At 40.3% G+C, this 15,617-nt stretch overlaps 1 protein-coding gene across 1 annotated transcript in view; it reads right to left on the bottom strand.

Annotated features, from left to right (window-relative positions):
* KATNAL2 (katanin catalytic subunit A1 like 2) overlaps positions 1-15,617 on the bottom strand; it is a 46,715-nt gene that overhangs the window by 9,394 nt on the left and 21,704 nt on the right. The window contains exons 9-13 of the mRNA XM_064140782.1: positions 9,902-10,000; positions 9,312-9,375; positions 7,854-7,972; positions 5,143-5,234; positions 2,659-2,769 (exon numbers count right to left, since the gene is read on the bottom strand). Of these exons, the coding sequence (XP_063996852.1) occupies positions 2,659-2,769; positions 5,143-5,234; positions 7,854-7,972; positions 9,312-9,375; positions 9,902-10,000 (485 nt within the window). The remainder of the gene's footprint in view (positions 1-2,658; positions 2,770-5,142; positions 5,235-7,853; positions 7,973-9,311; positions 9,376-9,901; positions 10,001-15,617) is intronic.

The following is a 15,617-nucleotide window of genomic DNA, read 5'->3' as shown; positions in this document are numbered from 1 at the left end:
TCATGCCTGATTAACAAGTGGCTCAGAGGCTGGTGCCACCAACAAAATTTTGGATTCTTTGATCTTGGGAAACTTTAAATGGCCCTGGGTCTGCTAGCAACAGATGGGGTACAACTGACTCAGAGGGGGAGAAGGATCCTGGCACATGAGCTGGCAGGGCTTTAAACTAGGCCAGGGGTTAAACGCAGCAGTACTAGAGACAAACTGAAGGAGGCTGAGGATGTTAGGCCAGAGATAGGGGTAAAAGCAGAAGCCCAGCTGAAGTGTATGTACACTAATGCATGTAGTATGGGTAATAAGCAAGAGAAGCTAGAAGCCTTGGTGCTGGAGGAAAACTATGATGCTGTCACCATCACAGAAACATGGTGGGATGACTTGCATGATTGGAGTGCTGTAATCAATGGCTACAGACTCTTCAGGAGAGACAGGCAAGGGAGAAGGGGTGGAGGAGTGGCTCTGTATATTAGGGATGCTCTGGATGTCATGGAGTTAGAAATTAAGGATGATCAGGTTGAGTCCCTATGGGTAAGAATTAAAGGGAAGGTCAACAAGGCTGACATCCTGTTTGGAGTCTGTAATAGACCACCCAATCAGGAAGAAGAGGTTGATTTATTACTCTTTAAACAAGTGGAGGCTGCCTCAAAATCACCTGCCCTTGTTCTTGTGGGTGACTTTAACCTGACAGACATCTTCTGGGACTTTAATGCTGCAGAGAAAAGGCAGACTAGAAGGTTTCTAGAGCATATGGAGGACAATTTCTTACATCAGCTGTTAGATGAGCCTACTAGGGCTGCAGCCCTGCTTGACCTGCTGCTGACAAATAGAGAGGGGCTGATGGGAGATGTGGTGGTTAGGGGCTGCCTGGGGTCCAGGTTTCAATATATGGTGGATACACACACTGTCATTCAAACTTGAACCCTCCACACACTCAGCAACAGCCTGCTGATCACAGCATGCAGAAAGGTCTTTCCAACATGTCTATGAAAACGTCATGAGAATCAGCCAAAAATTACTAATCATAGAGTGAACAAGGCATAAAGATTGTAGTTTTGTGGATGCAGAGCCCTCTCTTGCTCCCAGCCAGCTTTGGATGTCCTGTTCTGTGGCTGTCACACTGCAGAGCCAGGCAAGCATCACATCAATGAACACAGAATCATAGAATCATAGAATCAACAATATGTCTTTCAATCAAATTCCATGTACTGCCACTTGAAATGTTGCTGAGCTGCTCACACAAGATCATTCTTGTGAACACCTGCCACTGGCCTCCACCAAATGTTTCCCAGACAATGTTTTTAAGTTCCCTAGAAAGAAACTGTTGTCAATCAGTCTCCTTTTCAGACTTTTAGCTTTATCACCACTGCTCATCAGAGGCGAATAGACCCACTTGCGGTTGGCATGCTTTTAGGGATATGGCTATCAAAAATGACCTTAGTGCTATGATGATCAGCAGACTGCAAGAACATTGGACATTGTCAGTCTGCCCTTGGCAGACATGGTGTTATTTCTCTACTCCACGTGTACTTCATGGAAAGGAAGAAAAAAAAAAAAAAACTTCTTACATCAAACTCATCTTTTTTGCACACATCTGCCTCCAAGACTGTCCCTCACCAAACAGGTAATCTGCACAGTTTACTTTGCTGAGGTTCATCTCTCTGCTTTCAAGGCACAGATTTCTCAGCAAGGAAAGATGTTAATCTACTGAAGGTTTCATGGATTAGTAGCCCAGGAACCCAGGAAATGTCGGGGCAGGCAAAAATTCACAGCCTGGTTCCAGACCTATAGAAACTAACTTCAAAAACATATCCACTGTGAAAATGCTTTAATTCTCTGTACAAGTGTTCACTTCTGCTCTGGAAAATGATTAGTGGGCTACAAAGCAGACTGCTAAAACCAGCTGTGCTTAGCCAACAGTCATCCTTTTTCCTGTGCAATACTTTCAATCAATTGATAATGTTTTGTGTCAACAAGAAATATATACTGGAGTAGTTCAGACGAATGACCAAACCAGATCAATGTGCTGTCTCTGACAGTGGCCACGGGAGATGCTACTGAAGAACAACACAAGCTGGCCATTTTCTGCTGTGTATTGGACTCTTCTAGCATCCACATTTGTTCAGCTAAAAGTATAACCTCTCTACCTCTTCTTCTTCTTGATACATGTCCAGCCATTTTTGAGAACCAAAACGATGAAGTGCCTGAGTTCCAGTCTTGAACTGTTTATCCTTCTGTTCTAATTATGTCAAAGACACTGAAGAATTCTGTCCCTCAACTTCTAAAAGGCATATCTGATACCAATAAAACCCAGCATTCCTACTTACGGAGTATCCTTCTAAGCTCTAGATGTTTTAAGCACCTTAGAGTTCCAGGCTGAAACCCTTCTTAGCTTAAACATAGTAAATAACTTGCCTGTAATGTCAAACACTCCATTTTAAATATTAGCAGCTGGTAGAACCAGCATATGCTGAGTTTATTATGGATTATTCTCATGTGGCAGAAATAGCAAGAACTGTAGAGTTTAAAAGTAAAAGCTTCAAATTAATCTTTAAATGCTTTAACCAAATATCAAGGCTTTTCTGAAAAAGTCTAAATAAAATCTTTATCTGTGCTTAGAAGCTCATGCAAATGTATTCAAAATGTACTCTCTGGGTCTCTTACCATGGCAGATTGGAAGCTGCTAAAACAAATACAAGATCATCAGATCGGGCCAAGCCATCCATCTGCACCAGTAATTCTGTTTTCATCCGCCGACTTCCTTCATGTTCACCACTACCAAGATTCAGAGAAATATTATTTGCTCAGTGCATTAAAGTAATCATCTTTATTTATACAGTGTCATTCACAGCAACTGAGCCCTTGACACAGTTTTGTCCCAGTTCAAAGCATGATTAAGCTCCATTAGCTAACATCTAAGCATTAAAATCAAGCTTTCTAATGATTACTTAAATGGACTCTTTCCAGTGCATTAAAGTGTGGAGAATTCACTATTGCTGAATCCAAAGAAAATATTTTTTTTCTTCTCCATATTGTCTCCAAATGATGTTTACTGGAAAACAGCCAAGGCTTTGACTGATCTGTGTAGGAGAGTTTTTGTGATATGATACTTGCCATTAAACAATTAACACATCTACTAAAGAAGGGCAACTACTGTCATTTTCCTGTGAGTGAATTTTAAGTGGCCACAAGAAGATAAACTTACTACTGGATTAAATATTTTGCGAAGTGTTCTATCAAAAGCAAACAGAAAATTATGCCAAATCAAAATGGATGTAAAAATGGGGCAGAGACCACAGTGAAAGGCTCTTTCCTCACAAAGACAAGGAGAATTAAAGCAAAATGCTAAGAATTCTGGCCCAAATCCAGCTGATCAGTTGTGCAGGAAACCATCTTGAACTCTTAGTGCCAGATGTGATGTTTTTGTAAACTCCTGGATCAAACCCAGAGGAAATATCAGGGCCTTAGATGGTAAGAGCTGCAATTCAGGTTTAATGTCTTATTTCTGCAAAGGCATCCCCACATTGATGCCATGTCAATATTTAATAATGATTGGTAAAAAGAAGCTATGTAATCTTAGATAAAAAACCTACAGAATGTGGTAATATTAATAAGAGCTTCTAAAAAATATGTGAAGGCAAAATTTGTCACAGCATTAATAGCTATTAACTGACAATTATTACAAGTTGCATCTTTCAGTGTCCCTTCCAGCCCCTGACTGTGATTCTGTGATATTCTTTTTATACATCTTCATGAACATATATTTTACAGTCCACCAAATCCACTGTAATAGACTCAAAATGGTTATAATAATATATTTATATTCCTTCTGCTTCTTCCTCACTTCTAACCTTTTAAATCTCATTTTACCTATAAACTGTCTACTGCATAGATGACAATAATAGCATCCTCACACTCTTGCATCTGGAACTCTTGGCAATGCCATCAAAATCTGTCCCATTAATGGAACACTGTGTACAATCAGTTCTGCCCTGCTACACCTAAACCTACCCAAAGTGTTAAAAAATCAGCTGATTCTTATTCACCTCTAAAAATCCATCTGTTCTCTGCTTTTATTCCCACTTTAAATCCCTAATTTCTAGGTACTGTGTATAACCAGTGGCTTATACACTTCTGCACCTTCCTCCTTCTCACAGTCTTGCTGGACCCATAGTCCCTTGCTAAAGTTAGAATCATGGAATCATTTTGGTTGCAAAAAAACCCTTAAAACTAAGTCCAGATGTAAACTAATCTACCAAGCTCACCAAACAATGTCCCTCTGCACTATATCTGCATGCCTTTTCAGCACCTCCAGAAACGGTGACTGCACCACTTTCCCAGAGAGTCTGTTCCAGGGATTGACATCCTTTTGAATAATTTTTTTCTAATGTCCAAGCTGAACCTTCCCTGGGCCAATTCAAGACTGTTTTATTTTGATTTATTGTTTGTTACTTGTGAGAAGACACCTCACTACAACCTCCTCTCAGGCAGGTGCAGAGAGCAGTAAGGTCTCCCCTCAGCCTCCTTTTCTCCAGGCTGAATAACCCCAGGTCCCTCAGAGCTCCTCACGGGACTTATGCTCTAGACCCTTCACCATATTTGTTGCTCTTCTTTGGCCATGTTCCAGCATCTTAGTATCTTTGTTGTAGTGAAGTGGCCTAAAACTGAACACAGTATTCAAGAATTCACGCAACCTTTCTTTCACACTTGCTTCTCTACTGATCCCATCTTCTGCAAATAAAACAACCACTACCTCTCACTCTAAATGCATGCCACATTTCCATGAAGTGCTACTTTGGAGCTGATAGGCATTGACAATAACACACTGAGAGAGGGTCCTGAAGTTGAGAACAGAATAAAAGAAATCTTGCTTAATAAGAAGTCAAGAAAATTACCATTATCAGTCAAAGTAATTATAATGTAAATAAAATCTAAAAGCCATGTCTTTTCATCAGGGTCCAAATCATGCTCCCTGATGAAGCGTATAAAGTAGCCTCAGGCTTCAGTTTAGCTAAGATTTGTTTCTAACAGGCACACTCTATATGATTAAAAATTTGTCAGCACCCGAACACACACACAACTGAAAAGAAGCAGTAAAAAGGGGATAAACATTCTCCTAAAGCCATAGAAAATAGTTTCATCAGTTACCCAGAAACTGTGCCTCTTTGACTCATAACTGACTCCAGCTCATCCAAGAAAATTGTGGAAGGAGCATGGTATCGGGCAAGCTCAAATAACACCTGTTTAGAGACAAAAGTGAATAGCCAAAGAAAAGTTTTCTTAGTTAGTTTTGTTAACTAACACAAAAAAAGACATGAAGGGTCACTGGCACCAAAGATAAAGAGCAGCATCCACATTCCAAACTTCCAGCACAAAAAGGCCTATTTGCTGGGAAAAAGCTCTGGGTAAGCTGAGGGTCCCCAAATCCCCTCCAATTCTGAAAGATTTGTAAAGGAGGTATAAAGAACACAGCTTTGTAATCCTGTCTTTATATGTAAACCTTTCTGACAAATCCTATCAGAGTACCCTGTGAGTAATAGGATAGAAGAAAATGATCCATCAGGGGATTCTGGGAACTCCTAAACTGTTATCAGAGATTAAACATCCATCTTTTGTTGTTGCTCCATTTATAGTTTGGTTTTGGTGTTTTTATTTTACATAAGGATTTGAGAAAAAAAAATCAAAGTTAGCTGAGCCATAGTGAAAGAAAATGTTTTGATTCTCTTGAATATTGCGGTTCTTTTGTTTTTCCCAGTGGACACAACCATAAACTGCTAGAATAATCAAGATTAAAAAAAAAAATATTAAGCTGACACAAAAAAATCTGGGTTTGCTGTGCTAGTTTGAGGCAGGTTAGAATGTTTTGGTGAGAAAAAGTAGATCATAGGCTGTGAAAGGAAAACAGTGGTGATGTCTACTTCCCTCACAGTCTTGCTGAACGAGAAGAAAGTAAACATTAGACAACACTCTCGCCATTTTGTCTCACTTTCTGGCTGGGTTCTGACTGAGCTGCATCTCCCTAACCTCACCTTCCACTCACCTTTGTTTCTTAACCTCTTGGCTGAACCTCTATTCTTCCTTAGGACTGGGGTAAGGTTGAGAGGGGCAGAGGGAAGGTGCAGAGGTGGTTGAGAGCCCCTCCTGGGGACTCAGGTTTCTGGGAGGGGAGTTGTGCTTCTGTATTACTTTTACCTCGTATATTTTTTTATATTTCTGTATATACTGTAAATATCTGCTTGTATATTGTGCTAGCTGTAAATAAATAGCTTCATTTATATTCCCAGAGTCCGACTGAGACTAGTCTAGGTGATTTCTAAAGTGTGGGGGGGCGGGGAACACCCAAACCATCACAGTTTGCCCTTTGAAGAAAGAAGTTTCATCTGTTTTTTTCTGCAAACATAGAGAAGCTTATGCTAGCAGTAAGAACATATTTTTGGTTCTTCTCTGGTGAAGAGTTCTTTGAGTTTTTGTAAAATATTACTAACAGTGTATATTAATCTATTATTTTAAAATCTGAACACTTTAAAAGATGTATTTTTTAATACACTTAAAAAATATTTTATACACTTTGGATATGAAGGACAGAGTTTACCTTACTTGCTGAAATAGACCATGACTATTAGTTTTACTACACACCTGAAACATAAAATCAGACCAATACAGCTGAGAACTGAGGAGAGCAGGACGAGTGGATATGCCTCCAAACAACCACAAAACCCACATACACTTCACACAACTCCAGAAGACTCCTGTACCAGCATCCTGTGATTTTAGGATATAAATTTACACAATACATTTCTTAGAGCCGTCCTTATCTGCAATCTTATTTTGTTTTTTGACTCACCTAAAAACTCAACTTAAGATAAAATATCATAAATTCATTACTACTGCAGTTACTGCAGTATGCTCACAATGTGTATCACAGATCCTTATTCCTGCTGCAAAGGAAACTTCTGGGAAGCTAATGAGAGACACATGCCAGAGAAGATCAGTGACATACCAGGTGAATGCCAGAAAAAAAATGTGCCATTCTGAAGGACAAAGGACACTTGAAGAACAATTGTGTTGCAGACTTTGCCTGCATATCAAGAGACATTAACAGTGCTTGAAATGACATGCACAGTCTGCTAAAATTATTAGTTTTCAAGACCTCTGCAGTCTAAGAGATGAAAATGAAGGGTGACTAAAGTTTGTGGATTTCTTATACTGAAATAGTGGACATTATGGAGAAATTAGGATGGGCATCTTAGGGCAAAGATGCTACACCTGGATCTCTGAATTTATTTGCAGCACAGTTGAGCCATGCATGCTACTTGCTAGTCTTTATGCAAAAATATGTTTACCTGCTGACTATCAAACTACCTCTCTTAAAACACATTACATCTGTGTTTGACTGTACAAGAGAATTCTGTGCCTATTCTGTGCCCAGACAACTAAGAATATTTGGGACTCTGGGAATTTAAACAGCTCTTTGTAGGGAGCTGAGGAGCCAACCTTGCAGAAAGGGAGTGAAGTGCTCTGAAGAAGTCACTAAACAAGCACTACTTTAGTCTGGAAATCTGCTTGCCTGTTTCTCATTCAGTGAGTCAAAAATCTTTGCTGCCTTCAGGACATCTGCTGCTTCTTACATTACAGAGATAATGGATTCCAGAGCCAGAATCCATTGTGAGTCTTCTGCAGGAGTGATGTTATTCTCAATTTGAGAACAAGATATGGAAAGCATCACAAGTTTTGTCCAGGACAGGAAAAATTATGAGTACCAGGTGAATACTCACTTCCTGGTTTTGTGTTAAACTTAATTTCTTTCAGTGAGAACATGATGTGTGTTAAAGAGTAATGAATGAGACAATGATTCTTACCCGGACAAGTTTTTCTGAATCACCCCTCCATTTGCTAACAATGGTGGATGCTGAAATGTTGAAAAAGGTGGTATTGCATTCTGTGGCAACAGCCTTAGCAAGCAAAGTTTTTCCAGTACCTATAAACAACATCATTAAAACAAAAATCACACTCTGAAGAAAAGCAATTCAAATACTTGCATAATTCTCCTCATCCTACTACCAGTTAGATAAAACCAGTAAAATAGAAGAGCTCACAGAAACATAGAGTGTTTCAGGTTGGAAGGGACCTTTGAAGTAATCTACTTCAACTACCTTGAAATAAGCAGGGACATCTTCAACAAAGCAGGTAGCTCAGAGCTCAACCCAGTCTGACCTGGACTGTTGCCAGGGATGAGACATCTACCACCTCTCTGATCAACCTGTGCCAGTGTTTCACTGTGAAAAATATTTGCCTTTTATTCAGTATGAAGCTCCCATTTTCCAGTTTAAAACCATCACCCCTACCGTTGTAACAGGTCTGCAACAAGTCTGTCCCCATCTTTCTTATAGGCCCCTTTTAAGTGCTGAAAGGCCAGAACAAAGTTTCTGTGGGGCCTTCTCTTCTTCCAGGCTGAACAGTCCCAACTCTCTTAGCCTGTCCTCACAGGAGAGGTGCTCCAGCCCTCTGACAATTTTGTGGCCTTTCCAGGACTGTCTAAAGAATCTCAAGTAATACAACACTGCAAATGCATTCATCAGATTTTAAGTACTACCTGCTGAAATGGTTAGATGACTTCCATGGCAAGTACAGCTAAACATTCACATGAATAAATGGACTTTACTACAGTGACGGCCTTTGTGATCTGACTCAGGTGGTGTTTGTACCCTCTGCTCCTTCCCAGCCACACTCATGGTGGTAGTGCTTGTGCCAAAGTGGAGCAGAAGGAGCAGTGAAGCTGTACTGACATGGGAAACATCCAGCTAGGGCAGCAGAGGACAAAGCATCCACCCCATTTCCTAAACCAACCCTCCAATGCAGAAGACAGAAAAGACATTTTCCTTAAGAAGGTGAGTCTGGGCCAGATCTATTCACATTTTGTTGGATCAGGTCAAGCCATACTTGATTAGTACAGTTCAAGCTAAGTAAAAACAGAGATACATGTTCTCACTCAAGTTCTACTTCTGGAAGAGTCACAGATAAAGAGTCATAGAATCAACCAAGTTGGAAGAGACCTCCAAGGTCATCCAGTCCAAACTACCACCCAGCCCTATCCAATCAACTAGGCACTAAGTGCCTCACCCAGTCTTTTTTTGAACACAGTCAACTGTTGTGAGAAAAACAAATGGACAGATGTGAGAAACAGACATAACCATCCAATATTGTCTCCATTTATTTCACATTATAGAACATGTTCTTTATTAACATAGTTGATTTAATTAGTACCAATGAGTTATCCATGGGACAGAAACAGATGTAGTGATTAAAAAAAAACATACCTGGTGGTCCATACAGCAATAATCCCTTCCAAGGAGACAGAACACCAGTAAACAACTGTGGGTACTGTGTCAATAGAAAAAACAATTCAGGGATTAAAAATGTATCATCTAAAATGAAATGCAATAGCTTCTAACCCCAACCTTCACTGTTCCTAACTCACTCAGAAAACCTGAGAAATCTGAAGAGAGGGGATAAAACTCCTTCAAAGCAAAATAATATATGTGATCTGAGTAATGAGAAAAATACTGTATTTACCCTTTGAAATCTGTTTAGAGTGAATTATTCAAATGCAACGGCTTTAATATTCTCTTGTGTAAATGCTAGGCCAATGAATTAAAATAGGCCTGATCTAGCACCTTTTACATTGCCAAAGATACCAAAGAATAGAACTCAACACATAATTTTAAAGACTATTTTCCTATAGGATAATATGTATGCCATTGTCAGATGAAATAGGGACAAGAATAATGCTGATATGAGCTGCCTACAAAAGCACAGAAATGGTGAGAACTCTAAAACTCCACTGTGATTGGAAGGAAAAACCTAATGAGCCCAACACTGTCTTTTTGAAAACTGTTTAGCACCTTACCCTTATAGGATAAACAACTGCTTCTTTCACCAGTCTTTTAGCTGCATCCAGTCCAATAATATCATCCCACTTCACATTTGGATTATGGAGATAAATGTCCTGCAACATACATCATCAGTTAGCAAAACTTCTTCAACACAGGAGTAATTACCTTCAGCAAAGAATTGACTCTGTTATAAAATAAGAGTAGTTATTAAGTGACACAAATCCTATGCACTAAGGACCCCCCCAAAGGAAAAGTATACACAGCAATTATTTCTACAGGGTACTTTCATTGTGCCTTGATGTTGAGGAAGGCCAACAGGCCTAAAATATATCCTGGCTTGTCCAGACATCCCCTGCTCCTCCTCCTTTCTGCTTTTGGGGGAAGGAAGGAAGGCAAAGGCCTAGGACCATTATGTCTTCTCCTAAAGTTTTAAACAGGGTACCCATAGATGGTTTACACAATTGTTTGTGTTCTGCCCTAAAAGGGTGAAAAGCAAGCTCTAGCTTACCTAATGTGGCCAAGTTTGGCAAACTGCCATTCCGATTGGCTGCTCTGTGACAAAAAGCCTTTAGTCTCAGGCCAAATTGATAAAAGAAATGAGCAGGTAAATGCAACATGCTCTGCCATGCTCTCTGCCATTGCCTACATGCTCTCTGCTGTTGTACCCTGCCACACCGCCAGCTGCATAACAACAAGCTGCATAATACATGCCTTGGGCTTGTATGCCTGGAACTGCCTCAGCTTTACCAGGAATAAGCATTAAGTGCTTTCACACAATATACTCGCTTAGGAGCACACAACACGTCAGCACAACACGGTGCCCATCTGCACATTTGCAAGATGCCATGCCAAGACTGCACATCTGCAAGTCTTCTGCTGAGACTAGGAGCCCTGGAAAGGACACAGGGTGGTCCAAGAGGCACCAGGATCAGGTTGGAGATCATCTAATCCTTCCCCAGCATCCTGCTGGGAAAGCTCCAGAAGCCCTCAATGGCTAATAAGACACCAACAGAACTCCCTTCAAGTGTTTGGGTGTTGTCTGGAAACTATAATTTAGCCCCAGGAATCTGGAGATACTATTTTTGTGAGTAAAGCCTCTCTGTAACTAAGATCTAAGTGCCTTCTGCCTTAAGCAGAAAGGAGCCTCCTGAGTCCCTCTAGTGGGTAAGCAGTATAATCGACTGCAAGAAGCTCTTTCAGTTCTAATAGTTTAATATTTGGATTTTGCTAGTTATTTCTTAAGTGTTCTGGACGGCCTGGTTTTCCTTCTGTGTAATACTTTCCACGACTGTGCAAAGAACCCGTTAAAATAAGTTATGTTGTGAGATTAATATTGATCTAAAAAATAATGAAACTACATAAATTGGAACAAAATCCTGCCCATACCCTTACACTCGCTTACCCTCAAGCTCATAATTTCCCTAAAAGCATATACATACAAATGGTTATGTAGATATGAGGCTTATGGCCATGTATCACAGAATCATAGAATGGCCTAGGTTGGAAGACACCTTAGAGACCACATACTCCAACCTCCCCACCATGGGCAGAGACGTCTCTCAAATAGACTAAGCTGCTCAAGGCCACAATCAACCTGGCCTTTAACATCCCCAGGGAGGAGGCACCTACAGTCCTCCTGGGCAACCTATTCCAGAGTCTCATCACCCTCATACTGAACAAGTTTTTCCTTAGATACAGTCTAAACCTACTTTCCCCCAACTTAAAACCATTCCCTCTTGTTCTATCATTAAGACACCCATATGAAAAGCCCTCCTCCATCTTTCCTGTGGGATCTCTTCAAGAAACTGGAAGGCCATACATGGTTTTATTTACCAATTAACACAGGAAGAGCTACAATGACATGAAGAACTTTCACCAACCCTAATGTTTTGTCTCTGATGCTGGCAAATACTGGATATTTTAAAAAGAAGTATAAGCAGTAGCAGTGACATATTGGTTAATATTTATATCCACCAGAATCTGGAAGTAAAGGACTTTGATAATTAGAATTACATCTCAGTCTTCAAGATCAAATACTCTTTGACATTCATTCTTCAGTGAATTTCTCTTATCTCTTTTTTGATCATGCTTATTCTGTAGTAATGAGCTCCACAGTTTAATCATGCACAACATGAAAAGACTTTTGTTTGTTCTAAACTTAATGCTCAGTAACTTTATGGCTTCTCTTAATACTTACGTTATTACTTACATTGTAAGTAACAGCTAAAAATTCTTATTTACTCCACACTATGCAAGGTTTTATATGCTGCAAGAAAAGCTGTGAGAAACTCTGCAGTGGGAAGAAAGTTTTCCATTAAGCATCTATCAAAAGATAGTCAGTAATTTGTCTATGCCCTGAAGCACTCACTAAATTAATTTAATTTAATTCATTAAACTTTCCAAATCTTCTATGAATCTTTCAGTTTGCCTTGTAACATTTTGCAGCTTTGCATTCCAGAAAATATCATATCTTCAATGCAAATGCATAGGATAGATTCTGCTTTCCAGTAAAAACAGGCAGTTCCTAGAGAATCAAGAAAAATTACATGCTTATATGTGAGGGGAAAATCAGATTTAATACCATTAGAAAAAATATTTATATAGACTACACTTTCCTTTTCCATTAACACCAAATTAAGATGAATCATATTTATGACACTAAATAGAGACTTCCGTAACTGGCTTCAAATTAAATTAGATTGTTTTGTGAAACAGATACCACATGCTGTTTATTTGTATTGACTAACACAGTATTGATTACCATAGCAACTAGGAACATACCAACACAATTTAAAAAACATACCATAACAAAGGTTAAAGCAACCCTATGGTTTATTGCTAGTAGCAAGAACAACGTTGTATTGAAGGCTCATCATAAGTTTAAAACCAGAAAGGTACTGAAATGATGAGAATTTTTTACTTTAAAGCTGGAAACCTTGTAGACATTGATTCTACTAAATGGCATGTGCAAAATTTGCAGACCAAGAATGTGGACCGCACATAGCTGTAAAACACAGTCAGCAGGCTCTCTCAGGCTTTTAAATAGTTGATTCTACGTATGTGGGAGCAACAGCTGATACAATTTCTAATGCTTATATATTCAGATAGAGCCACAGTACTGTTGTGGAGGGCCTGTAGGCCCAAAAAGAGGCTTATTTATGCCTTTGCTTGCCTGGACATGTTTTTTCTGCCAGGACCCCTGGTTGTAAACAGGTTGTGTAAGCCCACACACACCCAGCTCGTGTCTCCCTGGGGTAAGTCCATGTGATCCCCATATTTGGGAATGTCCAGGCAAGTAGCTTTTGCCTACTATGGTAAGGTTTGGATAACTGCCAACCTGATTGGTCATTCTAGTGGCCAAAGAGGCCATTAAACTCAGCCCACATTCCATAAATAGAGGTGCACAGGTAAACAACGTGCTCAGCCACTCAGACTCGCTTGCACAGCTCAGCTGCTCTGACCCTCACTTGCAGCTCAGACCCTGCATGGCTCAGACCCAGGCTCGGACACCACTGCTCACACTCGGAGCCTCATTCGCAGCTCACCTGCCTGCGTACCTTTCTTGCAGAGCTCATGTAAGCCTGCCTATAATATAAATATATGCGGAGCCTATAGTCTCCAGCCAGCTGTGCACATCTGGATCAGATCCTGTATTGTACTGCCTTTACCTATGGAGCTCAGACTCCCAGCAGCCGCACACATCCTGCATGCCCGCTGCCTATCACTGCCTGGCAAGCGCCACTGCCGCTAAGATAACCAGGAAGCAGACTCTGGATTGTCTGCACACACACAGCCTGCTAGCCATGAAGAACCGTGCCAGAGACAGCATGAGGTTCTCCTCCTACACCCGAGATCCTGCCTGCTAGAATCCCTGGACAAAGCATCCAGAAGGAGCCAGCAGCACCCAAGCAGAGACTGCATCCCTCGCCAGGAGAACAAGGTTAGAGACCACAATTTCCCCAGAAACTGGGAAGATTCATCCTTTCCCCTCAAGCCGGGAGGATTCCAGCCTCAAAGTCCACGGGCAAAGAACCCCTGAAATCTGGACTCTGGCAGACAGGCTGTGACATAGCCCAGAGGGTGATTATAGATTAATAAGAGTTGTGAGTAAATGCTTTAAAACCTCTGTAATATCTGTTGCCTCTGCCATAGAGCAGAGTCAGTTTCAGCCCACTCTGCTGGGCAAATAGTGTACAGACCCCAAACAGCATTAAGCCACGGGGAAACCTCCTCTCTCTGTTTATAGTTCGAATGTTTGCTAGTTAATTAATAAGTTTCTGTACATAATTTATCCTAGAATGTTTTCATAACCATGTAAAGAACATTTTAATATTAATATACAGTGGTTGGGGGTGGCGAGAGTTCAGAATATTGAGTTTAATAAATATCTATTTTTATATAAAATTATCTTGCCCCAATTAATTTCTCCCCTCCACCAAAACTGGTGTAGGCTGGCAGAATATCCCCCTCTGAGAGAAGCACTAGCAAGTATTTCAACACCATGAAGGTTTTTGGACAAATACCTTGTGGGGCTTGGGAGACTGTGATGGGTTAGAGTGAATCCATCCCCCAGTAACTTATTATAAACCTGACCCAGAGAGAGAGTAAATCCACTACAACTCAGGATTTGGAAAGTCAGAAAAATGACATTGTATTTTTACATTTTAAACTAAATATAACAGTATAGAGAGAACAAACTAATACAGAATATAGTACCTTTAAAGAAGATGGGGATGGGGTCAAGCAACATCAAAGCAGCAAAGGTAGCAGCCAAAATAGCAGCAGGGGAAGATAGCAGGGGGTGCCGTGGAAGCAGCATGAGCAGCAGAAGGAAAGATAAAAGCTGTGCTTCCAGACATAAAGTTTTTGGTGCTCCAATAAAATTACATTAACTAATCCATTGTTACCATTTTATGGCCCATCCCTGGAATGCTCACTTCTCCACTCAGAGACTCCAGTACTCTTCCACATCTAAGCTTCTCTGTTCCTAAATGTTTTTAATGTCTGAGCTAGAAATATAGTTCAAATGTCCATAGAGATGATGCATGTAAAGCACTTATCTGCTTCATAGCCACTGATCCACAGTAGCATAGCACCCTTCGACTGGACAGCATATCAACCCAGGAGTAAAATTAAATTGTGCTTGCTGACATTGGAATTCCCTCCAGGTGTCAAACTGCTCATCCTGGAGGAATTATCAGTCTGCCTCAGGATGCGGTGCATTGCTGATGCTGCCCATGAAGCTCCAATGCTGAGATGAGAGAAGGGCACTGCTTGCAGAGCCCTTAGTAATAACTTGTGAAGTGAGAAAAAACAAGAGTCCAAGTCATGCACACAATCCAAACCAAGGCACAGGACCAGCATTCTAAACAATGCAAGAATATCAGTGTCTAAAAATCTCAGTACATCTTCTCAGAGTCAGGATATTGCTGCAGTATTGACACTGAACACATCTCAGTGTCTTGATTGGAAACTGCACCCATGGAATTGAAGCAAGGTTTTTCCCCACCATTTGATCAGTTAAGTAATACATTAGATAAGAGTTGGTATCAGCTATAATATTTAAACCTCTCTTTTCAGTGAAGTATTATACATTTTCAGTAGCAAGAAGAGCGAAGGGAAGAGTTATGTTGGTCTCACGGGTACAGCATAATTAGATTATGTGTTCTCCATTAGAAAGAAACAGTCTTAATTACTTTCTTTCACTGTGTATCAGAAAGAAACATCATC

Source organism: Pogoniulus pusillus, chromosome Z (genome assembly GCF_015220805.1).
Source record: "Pogoniulus pusillus isolate bPogPus1 chromosome Z, bPogPus1.pri, whole genome shotgun sequence".
NCBI lineage: Eukaryota > Metazoa > Chordata > Aves > Piciformes > Lybiidae > Pogoniulus > Pogoniulus pusillus.
The sequence above is the reverse complement of the archived record's forward strand: the minus strand, read 5'-3'. Positions and strand labels throughout refer to the sequence as shown.